Source organism: Labeo rohita, chromosome 4 (assembly GCF_022985175.1).
Source record: "Labeo rohita strain BAU-BD-2019 chromosome 4, IGBB_LRoh.1.0, whole genome shotgun sequence".
In the NCBI taxonomy this organism is placed as follows: Eukaryota; Metazoa; Chordata; class Actinopteri; order Cypriniformes; family Cyprinidae; genus Labeo; species Labeo rohita.
Genome location: NC_066872.1, coordinates 19,572,527 through 19,595,671, shown reverse-complemented (window position 1 = coordinate 19,595,671; position 23,145 = coordinate 19,572,527). Strand labels below are relative to the sequence as shown.

The window sequence follows — 23,145 nt, the reverse complement described above, 5'->3', positions numbered from 1 at the left end:
GACATATAAGTGGTCATTGTACTATAAAAACATACTGTAAGTTTCAAAACTCAAAACTTTGTTGTTAGTCTAAAACCCGCTTATATTGAAGCCAATCTGTAAAAAAAAAGAAAGCTTTTGAACTGTTCTAACCATTAGTCGACAAAAAGAGGCATGGTCGGCCAAAAAAAAAAAAAAAAAAAAAAAAAAAAAAAAAAAACACTGGGAGTGACGCAGTTTTACAATTTGTATACAAATATGAAATATGTAAGTAGTAGCAACTTCACGTGGCTGCTCAATCTCATGTGCGCTATTGATGTGTCTGTGCAGTGTGTGGAAGCTGAATAGCAGCGCGCTGACTGCATGACAAATGGAGGCCTGGGTGCGGCCGCTTGCTCTTAAAATACTGTAATTTGTGGTCAAAAGTAATAGATATTTCGACTCTTAACAAAATAACAAAGGCCAAGAGTGCTGCACTGGTCTCTTCAGTAAATCAGCGGTGCTCTTTGGACATATGGAGGTAAATTTCAACTGAAAAACGAAATATTCCAAGGCACTCGTGTAGAAAAAAAGCCTTTAATGGACTGGGCTAAATCATTAAAACAATTAACAACAAGTGTAGATCTACGCATTTCGGGATGCACAGCCTTCTTCAGGATACGAATATTTCGAATCTGTAAAGACTCTACGTTTATTTGTGTGCACTCAGAATAAAAAACACTTTTTCGCAAAATAATTAAAGCAAACAGGATGCGCCTTCTGCCGTCTCGATCACTGAACTTGATCATGAAACCTCGAAACTCCTTGAATACTTGCCTTACCGACGTGAAAAAAATATATCTGTAGAGAGCAAAATGTTTACCTTCAAAATGAATTCAAACGGAAAACAAATATTCTCACATTATGTAATCCGTATGAAACATGCAAACAGGCGCATTCACTTCTGCAGGGATGACGAGTCAGTTTCGCCGACTTCATCTCTTAAACCGAAAACAAAGAACGCAGCAGTTTTTCAATAAATTATCATTAATGCAGCTGTGTTTCCCTGACACATTCATTATTATTATTATTATTATTATTATTATTATTATTATTATTATTTATGTGTTCGCTTGAGCGCTTTTTTTAGGCAATTAAAGGCTCATCATTATTATTAATTGTATGGCTTATTATTAATCGTGCGACTAATAGTGGACTAATACTTAAAATGAACGACTACTAGTCGACCAGAAAAATCTTTAGTCGAGGGCCGCCCTAGTTCTACTCTGTGATGTAATAGATAACTGCTGCCTCTGCAGAAGAAGATCGACGTCGCTACATGTTTAGCTCCGCCCATCGATACACTCACGTAATGGAGAGAGGCAAATGTGCAGGTCTACACCAAGTCTGCGGTTTTACGGTGAATTGGGCTACTTTAACACTGTTGCTGCGGGTTGTTTTTGATTTCCCAATTGGGCATATTTTTTGCGGTGAAAACCTGGCAACCCTGGTCTATGCAGAAACAAAATGATAAAGAAAGCTAAAAAACTAAATAAATAAAATAAAAACAAGACACGGTTTAGTGCAAATTGTTTCATGCCTTCTGATCCCAGCTGTTGTAGAGTCAGAAACAAGGATGACCTGTAGAGGGCAAGCTAATGCTGTTTGTAGGTGCTTAAAAAGCAGCAGAGAAGAACGCATAGTGTGTGCATATGGAATCCACCTGTGATGTGATTGAGTGTACTGTTTGTTGATGAACTTCTCAGAGTAAATGCAATTTTGAACAGATCTCCTGTCCCTCTCAAGTTATTACATTTATTGGCAAAAAGGAAAACTGGAAAGGAACTGGATCTCTATGAATTGGAGCTTTGGAAAATAAGATGGCCAATATGGTAGGAACAGTCACACCATTTGATAGTCAATCTCAGTCTTGGGAAGAATTTTGAAATCTTGCAACATTTCTTCGAGGCAAATGAGATTACAGAAGCAGCCAAGCAGAAAGCTATATTGTAGAGCTCTGTGGGAAGTCAAACATATAGTCTACTGAGAAATGTATTAAGTCCAGTTAAACCAGGAACGAAGACATTTGGTGAATTAGTGGAATTACTTAAAAAGTATTTCAATCCAAAGCCCAGTGAAATTGTACAATGATTTAAATTAAATTCAAGATCAAGACAAGACAGAGAAACTGTGCTTATGTGGCAGTACTGAGGAAATTGGCTCATGATTGTAATTATGGAGAAAAATTGACAGAAATGCTTCAGGGTAGACTGGTATATGGCATAAATGATCACCGTATTCAACGTAGACTATTGGCAGAGCCGGTTTTAGCATTTGAAAGGGCACTGAAAATAGCCCAAGCAATGGAAATAGCCAATAGAGATGAGAAAGATTTTTAAGCTCAGTGCCAAGAAATACCCATTTCTATGAGAGTGCATACTGTTTGTTGATGAACTTCTCAGAGTAAATGCAATCTTGAACAGATCTCCTGTCCCTCTCAAGTTATTACTCCAACATTAGGGAAAAAGTGGCTTAACTTTATTTTTAATGAAGTTTCAGACTGCGTCAGTAAGCATTTTTTTCTTTTTTTATTCACTTCATTTTTGTTTACAAACAAGGCACGATTTCACCCAGGACTTTCAGAAAGATTGAAACTAAAAGATGATATGCTGACTATATTGGATCCAGCAGTCATGTCGCAACACAAGTGTGTTTAGCCATTTTAATGATGTGGACACTATTGCTTTGTCTGACAGATTGTTTGATATGAGTATTTATGCATTTTTAACCTATCTGTGAAGGACATAGACTGTCAAACGTACACAAACCAGTCATAGTAGTGGGTGTTTACTTCCTTGAAAAATCTTGATACCATGCTAGTTAAACAGGGGCGTTTCTAGGATTTTAAAACATCCGGGGCTGATGCCAAAACATTAGGGGCTAGTGGTGTTGGGTGGGAGCTTTTTAATTCCATTTTTTGTTTTAATTTTTCTGGACTTCTTTTTAATGGTTAAATTTTAATTTTATTAATCAAAGTGAAATTAATCATATGTAATTAATTAAAACCATGAATCTTATACGATTTACCAGCAATTTCAAATTTGAATTTGAATTTATCAAAAGTCAAGAAAAAATACATGTTTAAGACCCCATGAAATGTTTTTTTTTTTTTTTTTTTTTTTTTTTTTTTCACCTTACATTTTATTGTTACCAAATATGTTTTAGCATGTCTGTTTATTTGAATGCATAAAAAAACAACTGTTATTTATTTATTTATTTATTTATTTATTTATTTTAAATGGAATTCTGTGTTGTGTATTTTTCTGGTTATCAAATGAAGGTATTAAATATTAAATAAATTGATCTTCTAATGAAAATTCTATTTTATTTACTATTCAAATTTAAAACATGGAAGAAATATTGTGTGAAAAAAAAAAAAAAAAAAATAGAAATTTTAATTAATTAATAGTAGTAGTCGTCGTAGTAGTAGTTGTAGTAGGCACGTACATTACTAAATGGTTAATAAAGTTAAACCGAACTTTTACTTTGACTGACGGTTGCCGTGAATACCTGTACACTTCTGTGTGTATATTTGAGGCTTGTTTTACTCAAATGAAACAGTGAAATGCCCATGAAGTGACTCTCAGAGCAGTTTTGGAGTTGTTGTGAATGTATTTATGTCCTCATTTAGTGAAACTGCAGACGCTGAAATCACTGCGAGCCTCACACGCGCATCAGTATTACAAGTAAAGAAACCGCGCGTCCTCCCCGTTCATTCATAAAAAAGACACGCAGAACATGCAGGATTCATATTTAAATAGTGTTTGCGGCATAATATTTACAGATACTAGTCCGACTTCATTTAAGTGTAATGACCAACTTTTGATTGCAGCCCCGAATGATTAGCTCTAGGGAACGCCCCTGTATTTAAACACCTCCTGCGGTACAGAGCCTTTGAGTTTGACATCACATGAACATGAGCGGTGACATAAAACATTCTTAATGTCAAATAAAGAGCATAAAATATCTCAATGATTTCACGCTATATGACAATAAAACATACACATGTTTAATTGTTTATAACACACCCGCGATAGCACTAGCATCTGTGTGTGTTGGTCTGCAAAGCTGTGATGTTGTTTCGTTTTACATAAATGGCATCCCGCATCAAATGCATGTGTGTCCACCTAATGTTTGTGTATTGTAAACCTAAAAACCGCCAGAGAAGTAGACATACACACCCTCAGAAACGAAACTAATACAATGTTTCACCACTAGAGGACAAGAGTCGTCTCCTTTTCTTCTTCTAGGGTTTATTGGCGGTTGGCAAACAACGAGCTGGCGCTTTACCGCCACCAATTGGTATGAGTGTGAACCAGAATACTAGGCCTATAGGTTTGCAACCTTTAACATCACCTCTCCCACTGAAAAAGTTCAGATTGGCAGCTGTCTTGAATGTTTTCCATTTATGAATGATCTTCCTCATTATGGATTTCAGATTGTTTGGAAATGTCTGTATTACTCTTCTTAGTACAAAACTCGGGTCTATGAATATGCAAATTAGCCCCGCCCCCACGCAGTCGTTTCAGCCAGAGCACCCTGATCCACAAACTGAACTGTAGTAAAGGCGATATAATGGCGAAAAACGGATAATGACTGATAAAACTATGTTTTTACCAGCGGACAACGACAGTGGATACTATAACATTTGTTAAAGTTACTTACTTGACGATGTTGTGCCCTCAAAATGCCTTGAAGGCTCGAATATGCAGCCTCGTTTGTGATCCCAGTTCGCGCCCGCGAGTAAGGTGGAGAGGTGCGTCTTACTCTGGGCTACTTTTACACTGTTGCCGCGGGTTATTTTTCAAGTTACCGGTTAGCGCCTAGCGGTTGTGCTCTATTTAATGCTCTATTTAGTGCTCTACATGCTCTATTTAATGCTCTATTTGATATTTGGGTTTGTGCTGATAATCCTATTGGAATATTTTGCATGCTAATTGTAGGAATCTGTCCTTTGACATGATTGGTTACTGAAGTTTGTGACATGGCAAAAATAGGGCTTTGTCAAACCAAGCGGCAACCTCCCGGTCTCCCTCTTGAAGCCAACACAATAGTGACTAAAACTGCAATTTTTTTAGTTGAGCTCATGTGCAGGAAACAGGAGCTCAACAGGAAACAGACTATTTATTCTTTTAGTGTTATGACTATGACCAATCTGAATATACTTCCTTATCTATATTTATATTGTTTTATAGGTAGGGTCAGGATTTGGACTCTATAAAAGATTATGTTTCCAGTATGTTTTACAAGAAAACACTACTTCAGTCTTTGAACTTAAAAATTTAATTGAATTCAGTGTGTTACTCACTGACTATTTGTAATTGTTTGTGATATTTACTAGCAGTTTCTAAAAAAAATGGTTTCAAAACAAACAAAACATTTATAAAGATAGTATTAATCTGGACTGAAACTGTATTTTAACACTCCTAACAGGAAAAATGCAGTAAATGACTAAATTATGCTTCATAATGACAGTGACACTGAAGCTCTTTATGATTCTACTGTGGTTTTGTAGATAAATTCCAGAGTCTGTGGTTCTGATGTTTGTGATGGTCAGAGATCCTGACTGAATGTAAGACATGCATGACACGCAAACAAACAGCAGAAGAACATCACTTAATACAGTTGATATAAAATTAAGTTAATAATTGTTGCAGGAAAGGGAAAAACTTCACCAACAAACAAAACACATTAGCTCTTAATAGCCATCTTTATCTACGAAATGTTGGTCCACCCATCAAACCACAAGTCTAAAGACATCAAACCACAGTAGGTTTCAGTTTGACTCAGAAGATGCACTTCAGTAAACTGGTACTATGAGATCATATGCAGGTTTAACTACGTACTTTTCCCCATCTGTTATAATTAAGTCCTGAATAAATATCCAAAACCATTTTATGATCAGTAGCGATAGTCTTAACTTTACCATGACATGTAGTTTTAACATATTACATATGTTACTATATATAACATGCGCATGCGCATTTGCATTAGGAGGGTCAAACTCAGTCGTGGGAGGATTCACAGTTCCGTTGTGTTTGTTTAGATCAGTCGTGCTTTCATTAACACTCTTATTAGATCAGACTTCATATTGGACAACTGAAAATGTTTCACGTGTTTCTGTTCTCTTTGTGCAGCTGGTGTCTGATCGGTGAGTATGAACGTATCGTATGAACATATGTGTCATTTCTTCACATTTCAAAGTAATAAGATCCTTCTGTGGTTCTTATTTGATTATTTTCATCTATAGTGTTGAAATTTGTCTTTGTTTTCTCAATGGTTACAAATGCAAATCATCCCTAAGCAGTTACAAATGTCACAAAAGTCTATAATAACAAATGTATTTAATGCATCCAGCATTTTTAAACTTATACTTTCAAGTAGTAATTAATTATTCATCATGTAACCTGTTTACTTATTTGTTCTACAGCTGAATTTTGATTCACTCACATATATCTGTTCATATATGTGGCTTGTTATGTTACATGTTTCTACTGCTATTAAAGATTACAAACTAATTACAGGCTTTATAAACCAAAAATAGAATTAACCTGTGTAAAATCTTTTTGTTCATCAGGTGTTTTTGGTGAGTCGGTGTCAGTGATGGAGGGAGATTCTGTCACTCTTAACAATGATGTAACTGAATTACATAAAGATGATGACATACTGTGGAAATTTGGAGCTGAAAACTCTCTGATAGCTAAAATCAGTAGAGCTTCTGGAATCATTAACAAGTCCTGTGCTTGTTTTATTAGCTTTTTGCATAACCAAATCAACATATAGAACCAAAAATAAGATAATTAATTAAATTTATGCATATTTATCCTTATTTCTCATGTTTTCCAGCTCAATCTGTCTGTTCCTGTCATCAGCAGCAAGTCTTCAGAATGTTTTTCATCATCATCATCATCATCACCGCAGAATTGTTTATTGGTGTGTTCAGTGGTGAATGTGAGTGATGTGACTCTCTCCTGGTACAAAGGAAACAGTTTACTGTCCAGCATCAGTGTGTCTGATCTCAGCATCAGTCTCTCTCTACCTCTGGAGGTGGAATATCAGGATAAAAACACCTACAGCTGTGAGATCAACAATCCCATCAGCAACCAGACCAGACATCTGGACATCAGCAAACTCTGTCACACATGTTCAGGTATGGCAGTCCTGATATGTCTGTTTATTCACTGACCTGATCTCTTTTGTTGTAGACCAATATATTTCACACTAATAACACTCTCATAGCACCTCTTTCAGACTCTCCTCCACATCCTCCAGTCTTACACTATAGGATAGTGCTGATTTGTGCTGTTGCTGCTCCTGCTGGATCTCTGTTGTTTGTAGCTGCATTCGGGATATACTGCTTCTACAAGAAAAGAGGTCAGGAACTCAAATATTAACTACACATATTAACTAGAATTAATGCTTTTGAATCACATATACAAAATTCTACATATACAAACTCTGTTGTGTTTTAACTCATCTGAATTATTGTTAATGTAGTCATGACCCAGGAGGAAGAATTCGGTAAAGCAACAATACAAAACATGGTAAGATTATGAATGATTTGCAGTCTGACTAAATGAAACTTTTATTTACCACAGAAAACAGTTCTATTATTGTGTCTCTCAACAATATTTATGGGGGAAACCCTTTTCTGAGATCCTGAAGCCCTGATTAAATCACTCTATTGCATCACAGTAGCCAATAGTCTTTGAGCATTCACCTGATTGGTTGGCTTAGCCACTACATAGATGATATCAGGCGGCAATTTACCACAGAATCTTTCTCCTTCACTTAGTGATGCTGTTTTTAAAAAGCCTCTTATTGCACACTGTTGAAGATGCACTCTTCAGGAGCAGTCATGGCTCCAACCCTGATCAAACACACCTGAACCAACCAATTAGGATCTGAAGGAGCACTTGATCATTACAGAGAAGTGTGTTTGATCAGCATTGGAACTAAACTCTGCAGGAAGGTAGACCTCCAGGAACAGGGTTGGGCACCAACGGGTTAGGGAGTCTGCTCATTTCAGTAACGTTTCTAGGCATAGGCAAGCCAGGCGGTTGCTTGGGGTGCCAATGAGCGCACTACTGGCACTACATTTTGGTGGAATTGTGATAAAGAGCATGGTCACCTTGAAATATTATTGCCCCACTGGATCCCCCAATATCATTGGGCTAGAGTACTGTCAATCTGATGATTCCTGTATGCCATTGAATCAGAGTGCTGTCAATTGCTGCCTGATTGTTGCATGCAAAGTTTGCACCATTAGATCAATGGGCTGTCAGTGCGAGGTTTTTTTTTTTATTTGTTTTTTTGTTTGTTTGCGTTAAAGTTTCAAGGCCAAATTAAAATATTGGTATAGTAAAAAGTGCACAAAATCAGTATTTTGTTTGGGCAGTATTTGTGGCAATATTGGTCCAAAAGGTGTGTGTTTTTGTGCCAATGCATTTTACAAGATCAGCGTGTCATGTAATATTATGTAATATATAATATTTGCAATATATGTAATTTAAAAGCCAATTAAACATTTTTTATAGAAAAAATGTGCTCATTTGGTTCATTAAACCCCAGACTACTTAAAATAATTTGTTACCCTGCTGCCTTAAAATTTTAAGTTCAGTCAACTAAAATAAGTTTAGTCAACTTAAAATGTTAAGTTGTACTGTCATCTGGTCGTGTTCTGCGGACTAAACCACCAGATGTCACTTTTTCGTGCTCTCTGACTGTTGCTTTGCATTTTGGACTACATCTCCCATCCTCCACCGCTGATTGTTTGACCAATCAGGCGCTCTATAAAACCCCGGACTTCCTTGTACACTGCATAGAGTGTTGCTTTGTTGTTATCTTGTTTATGTTTCCTAGTTTCCTAGACCCCGTGTTTCTCGTTCCCTAGTTTGTATTCGCGCCTGGTTTATCGTTTACGACTCATCGCCGCCTGCCTATTGGACTCTCGCTCTGGTTATTGGACTCTTCTCTCTCGGATCGCCCCTATGGATAATGCTCGCTACTGTTTTGACCCTGCCTGCCTGACCATGTATCTGTCTAGTCCTTCCAATAAAAGCTTGCACGTGGATCCGCTCGCCTCTCGTCTCACTCGCACCATAACATGTACTAAGTAACAACTTAGACATTTGTGTTTGCTAAACCTAACAGATGGGTAAGTAATCCAGCTGCCTTAAAATTTTAAGTTGATTCAACTCAAATATCTAAGTTGTCACTTAGTATAATTGAACATTTCAAGTTGAATAAACTTTTTTTGAGTTGACTGAAATTAAAATTTTAAGGCAGCCAGGTTACAAATTATTTTAAGTTGATTCAACAAATTTTTTACAGTGATGTTAGCATCCATTAATTTTAATTGTCTGGTTAATTTTGAGCTTTTTTGTGCTATTTTCATCTTCCGGGTTTAAAATTTACATTGTGCTGACACATAGACTGTAAAAAAAAAAATATGGACGTACTGTCCGTGACATCACCGGTAGGTTTCTGAAGAGCATTTTTTAAGCTTTTAGTGGGTGGGAGTCAGCAGTAGCCATCTTGGAATCCCGTCACTGCACGTCACTCCTGGATAGTCGAAAATGGGAAAAGAGGCGGGATGTCGCTGGAGCTAGTTGCTAAAACCACGCTAAATTATGCAGCGCTTTAAGGCTTAATATAATTTAAATGGATGAGTTATATATATATATATATAAAAATCACCCCCCTTTATAGTTGACATGAAGGGCAAAATTAGCTATATAGACCAAAACCACTTTTTGTACCAGGCTGTAAACATTTTTTTTTTTTTTTTTTTTTTTTTTTTTTCTGTAAAGTTGAACATTTTAACATGGGGAGTCTATGGGATTGACTCCCTTTTGCAGCCAGTCTCTAGCGGCCAGTCGATGAATTGCAGTTTTATTCACTTCAATGTTGGCTTCAAGAGGGAGACCGGGAGGCTGCTGCTTGTGCTGACATCACAGTTTGTGACGTGCACTGGCACAGTGTTTGGGAATATTCATGCATAATTTAAACACATAATCACATGATATTAGATTAAAAAATAAAACATTTTAGAAAAGAAGGGCAACATCACGGTTGTCTGAACCAATGAGCTTTAAGCTGTGTCGTCATCCAGGCGTTTCCCATCGTGCTTTTGGTCAGCGCAGTCGGTGGAGAGCTACTGCGCCCGATTGCTCAATCCGACACAGCCACAGAGTTTTTGGCACACGTCAGCATGACATGAGAGCAAGGTGGACGTAACTCGGACACATTTCTAACCGGCATACATCTTGCGGTGATCAACGGTGATCGATTCTGCGCAGAATTTGCTCATCTCAAACAAGCCTCTTCATGACCCCAGTTTCACACTGCACGTAAACAGGACGTAAGCAGCACGTGTGCAGCACATAATCAGAGCGGAAGCAGCACGCAGCCATTTTGCTTTCACACCGGCAGCATTTGCAGCGCGCACCTGAAACGCGTCTTTTGTACAGATTTCGCTATAATGGTTAAGTTGGCATTGCTTTATTTCCATGTAATTAAGGTAAAGAAGCTTATTTTATTACTAAATTATTATTTTTTTAAACTTAGGTTTCATCTGTGTTTTTGTTGACTTTTGCCTGGAAGTCTTTATACAGTAAATGTTGAGGATCACAAATGATTGTATGTTTTTTCAACTTCTACGATGAGACGAGTGTCCTCCATGATGGTCTTCTTGGCAGTTGCACTCTGTAAACTACCGGCCTGTGACACGTGCGTTTGTTTACAAGTGTCATCATGATGTCAGCATGACACCTGTTCTTATGGCAACATGTAGTTGTAATAATAAAGGTAGGCTATATATATAGGCTAATATAATAATTACAATTAATCAGTAACGTCAGAAAAAAAAAAAAAAAAAAAAAAAAAGTATACATTAAACTTGTTTTGGAAGTTCGGGACAAAATATTTTTTATCTTGTTAATTACATAATACTGTGTTTACAGCACGGTAGATATCATCAATGTACTTTTTGGGGTAAAACTGCTACTTTTTCCTGTGTATTTTGGCCATAATCAATACATTGCTACTGAAAACGAGCGTAAGCGGCGCAGCAAAAATAGACTCGGGGCTGAAACGACACTTCTGCTCGGCTCCTGCTACGCGCTGCCGCGCCGCCACTGCGGGCGGTGTGTATGCTCTCATTGGTTAACATGGGCGCCGAAAAAAATACGTGCTGCTTAGGTCCTGCTTGCGCTTGCAGTGTGAAACCGGCTGCATGTTCTTATCCAATGAGAAGACACTTCACCTAATTATTCACGGCAGGGTGTGTTGATCTGCTATGACAGACGCTTCAGACTGTGAGATTGCTTTTGGACAGTTCAGATGCAAAAGCCTCTAAATCCATCTGAGGTTCTTAAAAATGAGCATTTCTTTCTGGCTACTTTGTATAGATTTCTATGTAAGTACTGGTACTTCTGATTGGGCTGAGGCTGGAATTTAGCGAGTTAGAAGTAAAAGTATTTGATGGACGTATAATATGTGTCAGGAGCATTCACTCGGTATCATTATCTCATTTTTGACCGAGATGGCTTTTAGCTGGTTTTGCATCTGAACTCTTCTTATATTAACTGAAAAAAAAAAACGTTCATGGATTGAAGGAAAGTGCTTGTTTTTGATTGCTTTGTAAGAGTTCGGCACGAATGCGATTCATTCATATAGTGAGCGTAATAGCAGTTTTTACAACTCTTTGACGCAACCCATCAAAGGGATATAAAGAGCTGCTAATTAAGCGGGGTTAAGTTGGTTTTGTTTTCGATATTCGTGACACATTCAGCGATAAACGCCAATAACTTTAAAACGACTTGCCCTAAAAAAGTCTAAACGGTGTGACCGCCAAAGGGGCAAAGCTGATCATGTTTCACAGCCTTCATTTTCAGTATTTTCGCTCTATATAATGAGCACTGCCCCGCACAAACCGTCGCAATGTGCATGAAGCCGGGAGAGCTCGCTCTCAGCGGAGTGTTCGGTAAGGGACCGTTGGGAAAGTGCAAGTTTTCTTCGTTTTTTTTTGCTGTAGCTCAGTCAGCGGTGTTTTTGTAATAGCTTCTTTGTTTTAACCTTTCATGCATGGTGTCCACATTTGTGGACAGTTATTTAACTCCATTTAGACTAATATGTTAGTATTTTATAAACTAAAATTTTGAGTAAAAGTTTTTATTCATCAAAAACCAGTCCAGGTATGTGCATGTCATGCAACAGTGGAGTCAGATTCTGTAAAGTCTGATTTCTGTAATCTGCTAGTATATCAATTCATTTTTTCCAAAGATGCTATAAATTATATTATATTGTATTATAACAAATATATCAACATGAAATGTATTATTATAACATTAAATGGCCACTTTACACATACATATGGAGACAAATTTGCATTTTGCCTGCCAAACAGGTACAGCACAGGTCAAGGAGTCAGTACAGAATAATAGAGAATATCCCAGAGGACAGTGGAAGTAAGATAAGGATGAAAATATAATAAGTTCTTAATATTAGCAATTTTTGATTTGATTTTTATGATTTGCCTATATTGCTAATAGGTTTCTGCATATATGTAACTACTGTTATTGTTCCACTTCCTACAATGTGTTTTATTGTTATTATATTGTAATATTATTGTTTTTAATAACTTAACTGGTATAAATAGCATAACATGCCATTAAAAAAACACATTATTACATATTGTCAGCTGTGGCTTTATGTCCCATTTTTCTCCTTTGTTCCATGATGTCAGGTAAATATTTTTTTTAAATAAAACTGAATTTTATTAAAACAAAAGGATTTCAAATTTAGCGTCATATTAAAATAATAAAAAGAATCATAAAAAAAAAAAAAAAAATCTAGATAATGTTTTCCATAATGCATGCATGAAAGGGTTAAAGGGCCTATAGACATGAGACCAGTGTCAGTCAATAGAAGGGGACAGTGGACATTTTTCACAACCTCTTTTTTACCCCTACTGGCTAATTGCAGAATTGCATGTCCAAAAATTAACATTCTTTTTCAAATAACTTTGGTCAGCAGGATCATAGAGACATGAGACCAGTGTCAGTCAATAGAGGGGGACAGTGGGCATTTTTCACATCCTTCCAATTTACCCTACTGGTAGAAAAGGGAATTGCATGTCCAAAATTAACCTTCTTTTTGTAATAACTTTTTACATTTCAGAGACAGAGACATGAAACCAGTGTCAATCAATAGAGGGGGACAGTGGGCATTTTTCACAACCTCTTGTTTACCCCTAATGGCTGATTAGGGAATTGCATGTCCAAAATTAACCTTCTTATTGTAATAACTTTTTACAGCAGGAAGATAGAGACATGAAACCAGTGTCAATCAATAAAGGGGGACAGTGGACATTTTTCACAACTGTCCAATTTACCCCTACTGGTAGAAAAGGGAATTGCATGTACAAAATTAACCTCCTTTTTGTAATAACTCAGTTAATAGAGGAAGACAGTGGTCAACTTACACAACCTCACATTTATTCCTTACTGTTGCACAAAGTAGTTGCATTTACAAATCGTACCTTATTTACATCCTTACAATGACAACATTTATGTAATGCAGAATTTTCCTGTTAATACTGTAAACTAATTAGAAACAACAACAGCCAACAGTGCAATAGCCATTTTGACAGAACTGGTATTTATTCACTGATCAAAAATTTATACAGATTTTAAAATGTACTGATTTTAACATTTACAAGTACCTGATCAAAGCAAAAAACAACAACAACAAAAAACTTACAATAGTAAGCAATATATTTTAACACATACACTTGTAAAGTACTTTTTACTTACAGCAAACACACAACCACTTTCTTGTCTTCCATTTCTGTACCTCTTTTTTCGTCATGCCGAGACAGACAGAGTGGTACCATCTTTCACAGTTGCTGCACTGAATCTAGTGGAAATAAAAATTGTCACAAGTAAACTTAATTTTTAATTATACTGAACATTTTAAGTTCAAAATAAACTGTACTACATTCTTTTAATACTCTATTAATAAGCAAGTAATAGTAGTTTCAAAAAAACATCAAATTAAAATGTACACAATTGAACATACAGTAAAAATAATAAAACTTTTCGATTTTTATTTACCTAATACAAAATACTACTAAATATTTGATTAAATGTCATTCCTAGATTAACTGTATACTAATTATCTGCATAATAATTATCTATTTAGTTGAAATAATTTAACATTTGAGATCTACAGATTCTATAATAGCTCATCTAATTACTAATTTCTCATTGAAAATGACACAAACCCATGTGTTCGGACCCACGCTTCCAAATGGAGACTCTTTTCCACACAGGGAGCAATGCTGTTTGGGGTTGAATACTGAAAATACAATATCACAAATCAAAGTTTTATTGTAACCATTTGGTCAGACAGACAGACCAGTGTATCGACAAATGGATAGACAGACAGACAGACATATAGGTAGATGGACGGATGGATGACACACAGAAATATATAGATGATTAAATGGATGGACAGACAGATGTATAAATAGCGAACTAAGTGGTGACCAATGTTTTTGGCTAAAAATGATTTTAATTCTGTTTTTTCTATTTATTGGAGTAGTGTGTCAGTACGAAATATCATTTTACATTTCCAAACATATATTTTGCCATTAATTTGAACAAATAAATGAAATGTTGGTGTGGCAACAACCAGTGCTCCACACAGACATCTGATTTATGTGATGATCATTGAGTCTGGTTGAAATGACATTAAGATTAATCGAGACAGAATAAATCCTGAAGAGCTGTGGCAATTTCTCCAAGATGTTTAAATAACCCTCGTGAACTTGTGTAAAAACACAGTAAAATGAAGATGCTGTCAAAAATTGTCATAAATATCATTTATTTATCAATTAACTTCTGTTAACTAAAGTAAATCAACATTTGGTGTGACCATACTTTGTGTTTAACTCAGCTTTTGACCTCGGTGCACTTGCGCATAGTTTCTCAGGAGCTTTGCAGGTAGCTTTCTTAAAGCATCTTGGAGATGTTGCTACAGTTCTTCTGGATTTAGTCTGTCTCAGTTTGTTTAGTTTCTTCATGTCATTTCAGACAGACTGGATGATGATGAGATCAGATCACTGTGTGTAGTACAAAATTCTGACTGCATTATTAAAAATAATTGCTAAATTAAAGTGTGGAAATGTACGCTGAAATTTTCTACTGACAGCTACAGATAAAGATATAGATAACTGACTTTAAACAGTTTAAAGCTTTTGAAAATTATAGTGTTCTAATAATTTTCACCACTGTATAGATGAGCATATGGTTAGAGTGAGAGAGGTAGATGGATAGATTTACTAGCAGGAAGACTATAATTAATACATAAATGTGCACAGACAATCAGGTGCCAAATAAATCTTTGATCTTAGACCTTTCATTCATTATTCTGTTATGACAAAATAGTTATTAAAACAATTTAGAATTTTAAGCATCAGGAACATACTAGTTAATTAAATGGCCATGCGGGATGGCAAGCTGACCTATATGTGTGGAATGCAAAATCCAGGCGTAACAAAACATACACCAAAAACACCACAGGTTTGCAAAAAGGAGTGCTAAAAAAATGATTAAAATAATATCAACAATAAGCTACATTATGTCTTCCGTTTTGTAAGACCTGAGGGAATAAAAAAATTGTGTTACAATTTTTAATAAGACTACTTCACCTGTGGTGTTGCTAATTATTTCATTTGTTCTGTCTACTTACGTTCTTGCCCTTTCAGTTTGACTTTGTTGGTTAATGTTTCAACCTCATGTTTGCTATCTGTGGATACCTTTTTTCTGTGTCATGTGGAATAAATACATTCTAAATCTTCTCCTATGTGCACCTTTTTCTACAAACTAGCTTCAGTGTGAAACTACTAAATATAATGTTCTTTAAAGCTTTCAGATCTCAAGACCTACCATCACTATGTTTGAAGTGAAAACACTTTATGAGTAATAAGTAGTAACCAAACCACAAAAAATGATATTGAACTATTCACTTATGCAAATTAAATACATGTAATTAGTTAAAATAATTGGTAACACTATATTTTAGGGTCTATTAACTAGTTGCTTATAAGCATGCATATTACTTGAATATTACCCATTTATTAGTAGTAAGTAAGCACATATTAATGACTTATTCTACATGACCTTATTCTACATCCCTAATTCTACCCAATACCTAAACTGAACAACTACCTTACTAACTATTAATAAGCAGCAAATTAGAAATTTATTGAGGGAAAAGTCTTAGTTAATAGTGAATAAGTGTTCCCTTTTTTAAAGTGTTACCAAATAATTTTGATAATTACAGTGGCATGAAATGATATGATTATGTATGTATAAATGCTCTTCTTATTATATTAACAACATCTAAGTTAACCGATATTATTAAAAAGAAGCTAATATTTCATGAACTACAAGCATTCTGGACTGTATTAGCAAAACAATTATATAAAATTATATAAAATAAGAATACATTATTTTAAAAAGTACCATTCTATAAATGCCTTTACGTGCATGACAAGTTACATTAATCTGCCATTCACTCTTCCTGATTGTTGCATAGACATTGTTGTGTCACTAGTGGACAACATGGAAAAAAAATCTAACAAAATTTTCATCTTTTGTAATTTCATGTTAAACAACCAAAAGAAATAGATGTATTTTGAATGGTCTTCAGAAGAACCTGATACACTATTTCAACCAAAGTATTGGGACACACCCTTCTAATGAACATGATTTACAATTTCAGTCATTTCCATGAGTACAAATGTGAAAGTTAAAGCATATAATTTTAATGTAGATAATTTTTTTTTTTTTTTTTTTTTTTATAGAAGTAGTTTGGACAGGACCCTTTTCTAATCTAACATGAATCATTTCTCAAAAATAAATAATTGATTCAGTCAGTGCAGAACAACATGAGTAGTCTGCAGAAAGACACATCCCAATCCCAGCTTAACACCCCTGGAGGGATTTTAAATGCAAACCTTGAGCCAAAAAATCATCAGTAAACAACAATGACTTGTACATAAGGGTACTGTCATTTTAGACAATTTTAAAACTAATGCAACAGAGATGGAAATACGATTTTTAAATACATATATTTCAATCTCATCTTTGTTGCCACTATTTATGTTCTAAAGACGGGGTGTCCCAATACTTTTTGTCTATATAGTGTATGTACAATTGGTGTTAAGTGATGAGTCTGTTTCAATACAATTCCCTTTTCTACCAGTAAGGGTAAAATGGAAGGTTGTGAAAAATGTCCACTGTCCCCCTCTGTTGATTGATACTGGTCTCATGTTTCTATCCACCTGCTGTAAAAAGTTATTACAAAAAGAAGGTTAATTTTGGACATGCAATTCCCTAATCAGCCATTAGGAGTAAAAAAAGAGGTTGTGAAATATGCCCACTGTCCCCCTCTATTGATTGACACTGGTCTTATGTCTCTATCCACCTGCTGATAAAAGTTATTACAAAAAGAATGTTAATTTTGAAATGCATGCCCACTGTCCTGTCCCCTTCTATTGATTGACACTGGTCTACTGGTCTCATGTCTATAGGCCCTTTAACCCTTTCATGCGTGCCTTATGGAAAACATCTAGATTTTTTTTTTTTTTTTTTTTTTTTTTTATGATTATTGTTATTATTTTAATATGACACTAAAATTTAAATCCTTTTGTTTTAATAAAATTCAGTTTTATTAAAAAAATATTTACCTGACATCATGGAACAAAGGAGAAAAATGGGACATAAAACAACTGACAATATGTAATAATGTGTGTTTTTTTTTTTTTAATGGCATGTTATGCTATTTATATCAGTTCAGTTATTAAAAACAATAATATTACAGTATAATAACAATAAAACACATATTGTAGGAAGTGGAACAATAACAGTAGTTACATATATGCAGAAACCTATTAGCAATATAGGCAAATCATAAAAATCAAATCTAAAATTGCTGATACTAAGAACTTCTTATATTTTCATCCTTATCTTACTTCCACTGTCCTCTGGGATATTCTCTATTATTCTGTACTGACTCCTTGACCTGTGCTGTACCTGTTTGGCAGGCAAAATGCAAATTTGACTCTATATGTATGTGTAAAGTTGCCATTTAATGCTATAATAATTCATTTTAAATGGTTATTTATGTTGATATATTTGTAATTTTACAATATAATATAATTTATAGCATCTTTGGAAAAAAATAGAATAGATATACTAGTAGATTACAGAAATCAGACTTTATGGAATCTGACTCCACTGTTGCATGACATGCACATACCTGGACTGGTTTTTGATGAATAAAAACTTTTACTCAAAATTTTAGTTTATAAAATACTAACATATTAGTCTAAATGGAGTTAAATAACTGTCCACAAATGTGGACACCATGCATAAAAGGCTAAAACAAAGAAGCTATTACAAAAACACCGCTGACTGAGCTACAGCAAAAAACGAAGAAAACTTGCACTTTCCCCACGGTCCCTTACCGAACGCTCCGCTGAGAGCGAGCTCTCCCGGCTTCATGCACATTGCAACGGCTTGTGCGGGGCAGTGCTCATTATATAGAGCGAAAATACTGAAAATGAAGGCTGTGAAACATGATCAGCTTTGCCCCTGTGGCGGTCACACCGTTTAGACTTTTTTAGGGCAAGTCGTTTTAAAGTTATTGGCGTTTATCGCTGAATGTGTCACGAATATCGAAAACAAAACCAACTTAACCCCGCTTACAAAGCGAGCCTTAAAAGTTTATAGAGGTGCAACAGCGCAAATGGTTGTGCATTTATTTGTGTTTTTAACTCAATGGCTGCGAAATGAAACTGTCTGTACCCGAAGCTGACTCTTTCCCCTCTTCTCCCTTCCGCTCCGCAGCGCACCACACCCACGTTTGCAGCTTTTTTTAAAAAAAAAACTGTTGTGCAACTGTGTAAAATAACCAGTGCTAAAACAAGTTGTGTTCGGATTCCTGTCACTCTTGTGGTGTTCCCAGATGCAAATAGAAACACAAAGAAAGAAAACAAGTTGACAAAAAGACTGAATCTAATATTTGGTGATAATATAGCATAATGAGAGATTTATAAGCAATTGTTTGGAGTCTGGTCATTTTTGACCAGGAACACCACAAGTGTGACGTTTTTGCAATTTTGTACAATGCTCTGAATCTCCACAAATTAGTGTTGTTACTATGACAACCAATTTGAATGCGGAGCAACTGGTGTCTGAAAAGAAAAAGAAAAAAAAAAATGAGACTCAAACCTGTGACCTTTGAGTTACAAGTCCAACTCTCTGACCATGAGGCTGTGACTGCCCCATTTTTCTTTTACTTTAAAGGAATTTATCATCAGTGTGCTGAGCATAGAGAAGTTCCAGTCACTGCTCATTGATTGCTCACTGCTCATTCCATATCAGCAGCCCCTTGCTTCAAAACAATATGTTATGACCTCAGGAAATTCCAGTTGCTCACTCACCCACAATGAAAGCAGGCCCTAATTAGAACAGCGGCCAGGCGTTAACAGGAGACAGGAAATTTCCAGTCATGAAATTGTTCCACCAATACAAGCCTCATCCTGCCTCAGGGTGGTTGTGAGAGTAGAGAAAGTCCAGTCACACTTATTTATACCATTTATATAGCAATGACCAGTGTTGTAAAGGCTACTTTGGAAATGTAATAGGTTACAGATTAGAAGTAGTGTAACTTTTCAATTACGTTATTAAAGTATTGTAACTTATTACTTTTGATTACTTTTTGATTACTTTTCTAAATTTGTCATATTTTCAACTGTTAATCATTTTTAAACATTTAAAATCCTTTATCACTTGAATTAAAATAAAAATAAGTAAGGGATAATATGCATCTTGATTTTGTGATAACAACTGGCTGGATGTACATTATCCCACTTATTACACAGCTGCATGCCACAAAAGTAAATAATTAGACACAAAACACTGATCTGAGTTGGAATATTTGAACACAAAGCTTCCATGAAGAAATCAGTTGCTAGCAAACTGCATGTTCAAGACAGACATTTAAGGGATACAGTGTAGTTATACCACTTTTATTTCACAACATTTAACCTCATAAATAATTAAGTACTAGCAATTACAGTCCTAGTTTGTCAGTTATCTTACCATTATACATTACCATTACAATGTACAAAACAAAATGACAGCAGCTGCATTTGTATGAAGTCAAGTCATATTCGGGGTACCGATGATCTTTGCAGCTGTGTGTTTGCACCACACCATTCAACCAGTTGTGCCACTTCCTCTCTGTTTCATCGTTGTTGCTGATGAGACCTACCACCGTTGTGTCATCAGCAAACTTGATGATGTGGTTGAAGCTGAACTTAGCAGTGCATTCGTGGGTCACGAGCGTGAAGAGCAGCGGGCTGAGCACACAGACTTGTGGGGCACCTGTGCTCAGTGTGGTAGTGCTGGAGGTGTTGTGGCCGACACGGACTGACTGAGGTCTTCCAGTTAAAAAGTCCAAGATCCAATTGCAGAGGGAGGTGTTTAGGCCCAGAAGGTTTAGTTTGTTGATGAGCTGTTGTGGGATTGTTGTATTGAATGCTGAGCTGAAGTCAATGAATAGCATTCTAGTCTTTGACTATTTGAGTCTTTGTTTTCTAAGTGAGTAAAAGCCAGGTGTAGGGTGGGGGAAATGGCATTGTCCCTGGAGCGGTTTGGACGGTATGCAAGTGTGTTGGGGAGGCTGGTTTTGATATTGTGCATAACTAACCTCTCAAAGCACTTCATCATGATTGGAGTCAGTGCTATGGGACGATAGTCATTCAGACAGGACACAGGGGACTTCTTTGTTCCTGGAATTATGGAGGTAAATTTGAGACATGTGGGGACCACTGCCTGGCTCAGTGAGGTGTTGAAGGTATCTGTTAGGTACACGGGAAGGTATGTTGTCAGGGCCCGCAGCCTTGCGTGGGTCAACCCTGGATAGAGTCTTCCTTACGTTGGCTGGAGACAGACAGAGTGCCTGGTTGTTGGGAGGTATGGGTAGTTTTTGTGCAGGTGTGTCATTCTGCATTTCAAACTGAGTGCATCTGGGAGGGATATGTCATAATCACAGGCCTGTGGCAGGGCCTTGTAATCAGTGATGGTCTGAAGGGCTTGCCACAGACTCAGTGGGTCTTTGCTGTCAGTAAAGTGATTATTTATTTTTTGTCCATACAAGCGTTTTGCTCTTGCTGATTTTAGGGCTGCTTTGTCTCCTGATCAGAATGCATCATCTCTGGTCTTTAGCAGCCCACAAACCTCTGCTGTCATCCACGGCTTCTGGTTTGCACGTGTGGTGATGGTCCTGGTGACTGTCACATCATCAATGCACTTTTTGATGTAACCAGTCACAGTTTCAGTGTACTCGTGCAGGTCTGTGTGGTTGTTGTAGGTGGCCGCCTCTCTGAACATGTTCCAGTCTGTGCACTGAAAGCAGTCCTGTAGTGTTGAGGTGGCATCATCAAAAGTATAAATACAGCCTAAGATTGTGTGCATAGTGCAGCAGTTTTCATGCAGCAGCACGTCCCATGCTGCCTAACCGATCTAGATCTAGTAGACACGTGCCTGCTGAGATAAATGCCCTGAATAGGCATGACCAGGTTTAGGAAGCCAGACTGCTGAGGTTTCCAAACAAAATCAACTGACAGTCACTTAAGAACTGCAGAAATTGGCAAGGCGTGGCACTGACCCTGTCGTTTTAATTGTTTATAGTAATAAAGATAATGTAATTCAGCTAGACAACGGCATTAAAATTAAAAGCTGAACACTCATCTGATCATAGATGAGCAGCAGTAGTCAGATTTAATTTAATGAGTCAAGCTGCATTTGTTTATTTGTTCGTTGGTTTGAATAGTCATTGACATGTGGGATTATAATTAAACTTGAAAATGTATTTTTATTAAATGTGATCAGGGTAAATACAAATTCCATTTTACTAAAATGTTTTATTACATAATATGGTTCTTGCCTAAAATGTTATGATGTGCGTAGCTAATAGATTACATTAGGCTACAGTGGTTTGAGCGCCTTTGACTAAAGACGAGCGCGCAATTACAGAGCTGTGCTTATGTGATTGTTGGTTTCCGCTTTGAGAAGTGACAAAGCTTCGGAAAATGGCTCATAAAAGGACGTGAATGTTTTTTAGAATTGGAATCTAAAATTACTGTAATATTCACATGAAATTCTGTCAGTTGGGAGTGGGGATGTAGGGGCGCACAAGCAAAATACAGCTGCATTATATTTCTGGTCAGGTTAATATATAATCAATCGCAAAACTATCACAAAAATTAAGTATCTTGGGGATGAACGAGGAAAGTCTTTATTCACATAGCGCTTAGCAATTAGAAAAGTGACTGGAGTAACGGATTTCCGTCGATACAGTCTATATGATGGATAGTCTAAACATCAAATCATCATTAAAAAAACACATATAATCATTCAAACTTTTTACAATTTTAAAACCATGATGTGCCTTGTGTATCAAGCTCAACCTGCTGTCATGACCAACTTTCAGAACTTACACTTGTAATATTACTCCAGCTGAGTTGGTAAAGAAAATCATTTTTAGATTTTATTTTTGCTCCTGTGCTTAACTAAAACCTGTTAAGTTTCAAAACCTCACAGCTGTGCATCTGTTTGCTCATTCAACTGTTTAAGAAGTCACGTGATGTATTTGACTTGAATATATGATGTCATTTCCTCTAGTCTAGATGTTCTTCTTGTGCTTTTGTTGATGCTACAGTTCTACACTGTGAAATTCTCAAGAAAGAAATAATCATAAATAAAAACTTTTCTTTTTTTTTTTTTTTTTTTTTCTGTTAAACATGGTGGCATTGGTCCTGAATTAACTTTTAATCTGCATAATTTTGTAGCAACATTTCATTATTAGCTATTAACCTGTCACATTACCAGGTTCCTAATTGAGTTTGTGCTTTCTTTCAGACATCAACGGTGGATGCTCCACATGAAAATGTCCCCAAAAAGCAGCGTGTAGGTGTGACATTGTCTTACTTTTAAATCACTGGTTTTTACACCCTTTGTACAGAGTGAAAATAAAATGCAATGTCCA

The 23,145-nt window shown here is 36.1% G+C and overlaps 1 protein-coding gene across 2 annotated transcripts in view; it reads left to right on the top strand.

Annotated features, from left to right (window-relative positions):
• The window catches only part of LOC127164231 (SLAM family member 5-like), a 27,698-nt gene extending 4,563 nt beyond the window's left edge, over nt 1-23,135 (top strand). The window contains exons 4-6 of one of the 2 annotated variants that reach the window (XM_051108043.1): nt 7,270-7,392; nt 7,516-7,562; nt 23,019-23,135. In XM_051108043.1, the coding sequence (XP_050964000.1) occupies nt 7,270-7,392; nt 7,516-7,562; nt 23,019-23,093 (245 nt within the window). In that variant the 3' untranslated portion in view covers nt 23,094-23,135. Of the gene's footprint in view, nt 1-7,257; nt 7,393-7,515; nt 7,563-23,018 lie in introns of both variants that reach the window. The other variant, XM_051108041.1, reaches the window with a different exon arrangement.
• Nucleotides 23,136-23,145: the final 10 nt, after the last annotated feature.